The sequence below is a fragment of the Poecilia reticulata genome, chromosome 11 (genome assembly GCF_904066995.2).
Source record: "Poecilia reticulata chromosome 11, P_reticulata-male-v2, whole genome shotgun sequence".
Lineage (NCBI taxonomy): Eukaryota > Metazoa > Chordata > Actinopteri > Cyprinodontiformes > Poeciliidae > Poecilia > Poecilia reticulata.
This window is the reverse complement of record NC_088840.1, coordinates 10,920,602-10,927,960: the sequence shown is the minus strand read 5'-3', so window position 1 is coordinate 10,927,960 and position 7,359 is coordinate 10,920,602. Positions and strand designations below refer to the sequence as shown.

At 41.0% G+C, this 7,359-nt stretch overlaps 1 protein-coding gene across 1 annotated transcript; it reads right to left on the bottom strand.

Moving 5' to 3' along the window:
* Window positions 1-1,663: 1,663 nt before the first annotated feature.
* Window positions 1,664-3,575, bottom strand: dlx5a (distal-less homeobox 5a). The gene is made up of 3 exons (XM_008421702.3): window positions 2,954-3,575; window positions 2,437-2,621; window positions 1,664-2,229 (listed from the first exon to the last, which is right to left on the bottom strand). The coding sequence occupies exons 1-3, from the start codon at window positions 3,312-3,314 to the stop codon at window positions 1,915-1,917; spliced, it is 861 nt and encodes a 286-aa protein (XP_008419924.1). The 5' UTR covers window positions 3,315-3,575; the 3' UTR covers window positions 1,664-1,914.
* Between the last annotated feature and the right edge of the window lie 3,784 nt (window positions 3,576-7,359).

The following is a 7,359-nucleotide window of genomic DNA, read 5'->3' as shown; positions in this document are numbered from 1 at the left end:
AGTTTGCGCGTTTGAGGTGTGTGTGTGTGTGTGTGTGTGTGTGTGTGTGTGTGTGTGTGTGTGTGTGTGTGTGTGTGTGTGTGTGTGTGTGTGTGCGTGTGTGCGTGTGTGTGTGTGTGTGTGCGTGCGTGCGTGTGTGTGTGTGCGCGTGTGTGTGTGTGTGTGTGGGGGGGTGCGTGTGTGTGTGTTTGGAAAGAAACAGTCGCGCACATGTGATTTGTCCACAAAAAAAAACCGTGCAATGTGTCTGAGGTTTAAATTTCCTGCAGTGACCCGCTATGGATATTTGTTGGCGACGCTTTATTTGACCTGCAGCAGAAATAAGGGCAACAGAAAGGCGCCGCGGGGCTTTAGACTAAGGGACGCATTGTCTGTCTGCAGCGCTTTGCATCAGAGTGCATGTGCGTGCATGCAGGCCGCAATCGGCAGGAGGATTGTGTGTCAGGTGGAACATGCATAGGTCAACGCTGGTCAGACGCAGTATTGTGCGCGCATATTGCAGCGCGCTCCACCTGCGCAAACTCACTCGTGTGGTCCTCGAGCACATGTCCCCTGAAATTCAATTACGCTCTCGACGTTTCCCGTTCATTCCTACTTTGGCTAACATCGCCGTTAATAAAACAAATCTAGCATCTTTCTCTTTTTCATTCGCTTTTTTTTTTCTTCTTTTTTTTCCTCCCCCCGGAAGGTGGGCTGAGTCCGCGGGAGTGGCGGAGCGCTGGAGCCGCTCTACCCCCACAGGAATGCGGATTGTCTCAGATCTCCGTGCCGCCCCCTTCTCCCCTCGCCTCCTCTCTGCCATTCAAAGCGAGTATAATTGTAGGGGAACACAAAGCGAGAGCGGCTGCAGACGGTCTGCAGCGACGAGCGGGCACTCTCTTTAGACATGGGCGCTGGAAATAACTTAAAGAGACCCAATCAGCTTCTATACGCTGAGACACAAAATGAATAAGGACACGTTTTAATAGACTGATAATAATAATAATAATAATAATAATAATAATAATAATAATAATAATAATAATAATAATAATAATAATAATAATAATAATAATAATAATAATAAAATCATTTTCAGGTGTAATAATCTATCATAATAATAATAGTAGTAGTATAAAATAATTTAAATGATCTATAATAAACCACATTTATTACAAGCCTCGTAGTGTGAAGCGTCGTTTGGGAAATTAAAAGCCGCAGAAATCACTGCAGTTCACTGCTGCGAAAACGCGTCAGTAATAACAGTTGCGTTTCATCCACAATTAATCCATAATGACGATTTTCTGATTTGTCCGAAATGTGCAGCCTAACAGAGGAATAAATGGTCCTCATCCAGAGAAACCGGTTAGGTACATAAGAGATATAGCGTCTAATTTTTGTTTGCGGTCGTAATGAACGCACTTTTAAGTCAGTACAATAAAACTACATGAAGAACGGAACAAAGGAAATCGACTGAAATGAGTGGATTCTAATATTTGTTTGATACAGCAGAGACTTAAGCCGACATGTTGCTTAAGGCGCACGACTTTTCTCTTTGTCTTCGAGGCGCTTTTTGTTTTTGTTGATTGATTTTTATTTTTTTTTTTCCTATTTCATTTCACATAAAATATTTCAGGCTGGAGGGAAGAAGAGATACTGAATGGGAGGCGTGAGGGTTCGAAGCTCCATTGTCCATTTAAACGTTTAATATTCTTCCAAAATGCAATAAATTACATGCACACATTTACACATTTTACACGTTTCCTCTATGACTGCCATGAAATACATTGCATATTCCTCTGAAATGTGAACACGAGTCCCATGAAAGGAAATAAAAATAGAAAAATAATAATAAAAAATAAAAATAAAAAAACAACAGGAGGGGTTCTTTTGTTTCTTTCTTTTCTTTCTTCTTCTTCTTCTTCTTTTTTCTTTTCAATATAACGTCCCAGCTCCGAGAGCCAACGAGTGCTGTATCGAGTTCGGGGTCTGAAGGTGGGGGGTCATGGAGCTGCCGGCTGCGGAGTACCAATTCGACGTGTTGTCCAGAAAGTTAGATGCCGCCGCGTTGATGCTCTGCGGCTGTAAGCTGTGAGACCTGGAGGGGCCTTGCGCGTCCCACACAGCCGGGGACTGCGGCGAGTTGCAGGCCATGGGGTCGCTGGAGCTCGGGCTGTGCTCTGGGGGAAGCTCGCCGTTTTTCATGATCTTCTTCATCTTCGATCTTCGGTTCTGGAACCAGATTTTGACCTGAATATTGGATTTGAAATGAAGGCGTGTTAGCATGTAATACTGTCGAGTTTTTCGGTTATATCTTTTTTCTTTTCTTTTTTTTTTCTTTTTTCTTTTCTTTTTTACATACAATGCATAAAAGTGCACAGTGAGTAAAACTTTATTTTTTATTTTTTACAGAAGACAATTTGTTTTCCTTCAAAATATAAAGTAGTTAAATCCCACCTGTGTTTGCGTGAGTCCAAGGGAGGCAGCGAGCTCGGCTCTCTCCGGCAGCGCCAGATACTGCGTGTTCTGGAACCTCCTCTGTAGGGCGGCCAGCTGGAAGCTGGAGTAAATGGTCCGGGGTTTTCTCACTTTCTTCGGTTTCCCGTTCACCATCCTTACCTCGGGCTCGCTTATGTCTTTTTCTGATGGTAAAATAAAACAAAACGAAACAAAAACGACTGTGAAAATGTGCCACAAATGTGCAACAATTTGAAAGAAACAACTCAATAACTTCCAAAAAAAAAAAAAACATGTTTCACATCCGTATCTGGATTGCCTTTGAATCATTGCAAAAAAATAATTCAGTAATTTTATTTTGAATCTTAGTTAAAATTCCTTCCTGCATATTTAGAAGGAGTGTGCAGGGGGGAAAAAATAACATTTAATAGAATTTTCTTTGGTAATTCCAATCCGCTTTTACACAAGCGAGAGAGAAAAACAACAACACATATATATAATATATTTAGGCCCGTACCTTGTGGACTCGGTTGGGCTTGAACTCTGCTATAAGTCCCGGCATACTGGTGGTAGGCGGGGGTCGTGTACGAGCTGTAATCACTGTAGGATTTTGTCGTGTAATTCCCAGCAGATCCGTTCACACCGGGGTACTGGTACTGATAGGCGTTCAGGGGCTTCCCGTACGACGACGACGAACTGGGGGAACAGTAGCCGTGAGGGACTCCACCAGCGGGGCTGTAGTATCCAGAATCCGTGGCCGACGACTCGGGCAGCGTGGGGGATTCCTGAGACGGATGGTGCATGCTGGAGAGTTGGAAGGAGCTCTGGAAATCGGTGGGCTTCACACTCGGGATCCTCCGATCGAAAACTCCGGTCATCGTTCGAAGGATGGAAAGCGCGCGGGGTTTTTGTTGTTGTTTTTTTTTTTGTAACAAAAAATATAAAAAATATATATATAGTCTGGGTCCAAAGCGGTGTGGCGATTACACTCTCATTGCGTCAGGAGGCTCTCAGGCCGTCGGTGCTCTGGTGAAGACTGCAGCCAGGCGCGCAGCAAAGACTTGGTTAAATCCTGAATCGCGCTCTTACGCACTGCAGGGAGGATCTGGTTCCATTGGCCAAGGCACACACAGACACAGCTACACCCAGTTCACTCCGCCAGCTTTCTTGCGAAGGGGGGAACCACTGGGGCTATGTAGTTCGTATTTATATAATGTCATTCAAGGTGTGAAATTAAGGTAGGCACTTATTATTATCTTTAAAAAAACAAACATCTAATGTCAGTGCTGCAAAACGTGAGGATTTTTAATATTTAACATAATTTCATTAAGGAAAACACCTTCAATTAAAAAGAAAAATAAAGGGTACAAAATACATCTATTGTCTGTGATTTCCGTTTTTATTTGCAGGCGTGTGAACAAAGGAGAATATCACCTCTCAGTTGCCCGTTGCATCATCAGTGCATTTATTATTATCAGATTTTTAAGCCGAGCAGTGGTCACTAAAAATCGGGTTTTTACAGCGGTTTATTTCTGTGGCAGGGCACACAAAAGCCAAGGCCAGCCAGTCAATTTTGTGGTGAACAGCGCCCACATGTGGAAGAATTCGGTGCTACAAGTGAAACTACAACAACTGCAAAAAAATGTTGATTATTGATTTAAAAACAATAAATCAATAATTTATTTTTGTAACATCTGCATCTCTACATGTATGATAGCCATTCCAGTCTAGCGTGAAATGTATTTGGACCCAGCAAGTTGTAAAAAAAAAAAAAAAAAAAAAAACTGGTGCCAAAATCTGTAGCTATAAATTAGGGTTATTCTGCTAAATGTTGCTTCTTTGAGCATTTATTGTACTGGAAACTGTATATTTTTTTGAAATTCTAACCATCTGTTTCTTTTTTCCTTTGTTGTTGTTGTTTTGTTTCTGAATGTTTAAAACGGTACTGTTTCTATGATATGTCAGTATTTTATGAAATAGAACTAAAATGTTACTCTAAAACATTAGTTATAGACAGCTAAATCAGAGAAATGAAAACATTTTCAGTGGTCTTTCAGTTCTTTCTCATGTCTATTTATGATAAAAGGGTGGTCTGCCAGAAATACGGCCAGTTTTAGCCTTATTATAATTTATTTAATTCAATTCTCTTCATTATTTAGAGAGGTGAATCAACACAAAAAACTTTTCTCAACGCGCTTTGTACAAACCAAACATGTGAAATTCAAGTTCAGTTTTTTAAAATTCATTCAAATATATGCTTTGACTACAATGTAATTCCAAGCAATTACATTCATAAAATCCTGAAGTGCTGATAAGTAAAAAGTTAAGGAAGATAGGAAGCACAATACCTGTCTAACAATGTTTATTAGTAGGCTGCTTTGTATTATAACCAGACTAAAATTGAAAAGAATTATATTAAATTTACATTTGTCATTATAGCTATTTGAATGACTTCGTTTATGTGGATCTGACTGCTGTGTAGAACTAGGTCAGATTTGCTCTAACAAGTTGGGAAAGTGAGATATCCCTCTTGTTGGATTATTGACTTTATTGGCTTAATTGGACTACAGACTGTATCCCATTACAGCAACAAAGAGGACAGGCATCAGTGACAACAAGGAGACCAAGAGGGAAAGAGGGTGGACGGGGGCAGGGGGGAGGTGTGAATAAAAATGAAAAATGAGCAAACTAAGCTAAAACTATTCTTTTAATTGTCCAGTTTAGTTCTTAAATTGCCCCACTCTGGTTCCCAGCAGCAGTCAAAAACAGTCAAGGCATAATCCACATGTCAACACAACTACCACACTCAGTAACAAGGAATAAAACCATTTACCGTTCTAAAATGTGTCATAGTCAAAATTGATTAAGAGCTTAAAATGCACGAAATAATATTTGTACATATTGCTCCTTATGGCCACCCATACTTTCAACAGAAAGAGTACTGAAACATAAGTCAAATTTCTTATAAGTGACATTTAATGCAACATTTTTTATAACAACTGAATGTAACATAGATACTTGATTGTGCTATAACATAGAACTATGCGCCTGGGAAATACATAACAATAACCAATTTAAGAGTCTAGAAATTCTCCCTGTATTGAAAACTTTAGCATGTTACTGTAATTTCTGTCTTCTTGGACTTTCGGTATTAATAAAACCATCCATCCATCCATCCATTTTCTTGCACCCTTTTTCCCTCAGTGGGGTCGGGAGGGTTGCTGGTGCCCATCTCCAGCCAACGTTTCGGGCGAGGGGCGGGGTACACCCTGGACAGGTCGCCAGTCTGTCGCAGGGCAACACAGAGACACACAGGACACACAACCATGCACACACACACTCATACCTAGGGGCAATTTGGAGAGGCCAATTAACCTGACAGTCATGTTTTTGGACTGTGGGAGGAAACCGGAGTACCCGGAGAAAACCCACGCATACACAGGGAGAACATGCAAACTCCATGCAGAAAGACCCCAGGCTGGGAATCGAACCCAGAACCTTCTTGCTGCAAGGCAACAGCTCTACCAACTGCGCCACTGTGCAGCCCTTAATAAAACCAATGAAAAAAAAAAAGAACATTGATGAAACATGATATCCCCTCCAATTTGATTTTGCCTAATAAGAACTTTGTGACACTCACCATATAGTTGTGGTTCTCGTATCTCTGGTGGCACTTAAGCTGCCCTTACTCAGAATAACTTTTGGAATAAATTACTTGATGCAGACAAAGGAAAAAAAATCTGTCCACGCATAATGGGCTCTTTGGACGTCAGCTTCCGCATTCGGGGAAAAGCAACTCGGTCATTTCCGGTCTATTGAAAATGGCATTTTACACTAGGCAGCTTGCAAGGCTTGGCCAAGGTAACAATTAATGATGTACATCCATCCGAAGCCCCAACAAGTAAGCTGGTGAGGAGAATCATCCGTTCTCCATGCTAAGTTCGTGATGTATGAGGTTGAAGAAGAGTCAGTGAGCTGAATTCATGAAATCCATTTATTAATACCCAAATACAGCTGGTCCATTCTCTTAAGAGTTAAGAGTCAAAATGGCATCCCACAAGCAGGGCCAGCCCAAGTCTCCATGGGGCCCTAAGCGAAATTTGGTTTTGGTTTTGGTTTTGTTAGCAGATCAGACTGTTGATCAGACGGCAATCAACAGTTTGATCATTAGATCATTCACACAACTGCAATAAACTTATTGCATCTCTGGCAGTGCTGTTTACATTACATACATGTTTAATATAGGACACATTTATTGGCCAACTGATTTATCGACCAGTGGATTTCTGGGTGCCGATTTCCTTAATTTTGGGGGATCGTGATTGGCCGATACTTACATGTGAAGCCCATGTTATCCCCTAATCTTATCTTCATCAGGAAAGGTTCATAAGTCATCCTCTGTTCTTTTCTGCTCTACAATGAGAGGTTTGACTGATAGACCGGTCCACCAGGTCAAGTCTGCATGGTCACAGTTAACAATATTCACCCCATTGTTGCCAACTCAGCGACTTTCTTGTTATTTCAGACACAAAAAAAAAATCACATCAGCCAAAATCAAACTCGGCAGGTCAGGTTTTTTAAAGATATGTAACCAGGGATCGGCCAGAAAACTGCAATCGGAGCAGATGGAATACATACACACATATTCATGACATTCTTTGATTAAATAAATTTCTCTTAAGCATTATTCCAATACAGTGGTTCTTAACCTTTTTTGAGGTACCGAACCCACCAGTTTCATATGCGTATTCACTGAACCCTCCTGCAGTGATAAATAAAATGATTTTTTCCCCCCCAAATTCAAGACATAATTGGCATAATTGACACCCCTATGTCTTTGTTTTCACCCCAAGATCACTAAGTCTTCTTAAAAGGTAGGGACTCTGAGAACAGTTCTTCAAAATATAGTCAGTGTTTTCAGCA

Bases quoted from the DNA above. Each gene is read 5' to 3' on its own strand.
- dlx5a (XM_008421702.3), bottom strand. From the start codon at position 3,314: ATGACCGGAGTTTTCGATCGGAGGATCCCGAGTGTGAAGCCCACCGAT. The intron at 2,622-2,953 runs GTACGGGCCTAA...TTTTACCATCAG, and splicing joins AGCCCAACCGAGTCCACAAG to AAAAAGACATAAGCGAGCCC. The intron at 2,230-2,436 runs GTGGGATTTAAC...TCCAATATTCAG, and splicing joins TTGGACTCACGCAAACACAG to GTCAAAATCTGGTTCCAGAA.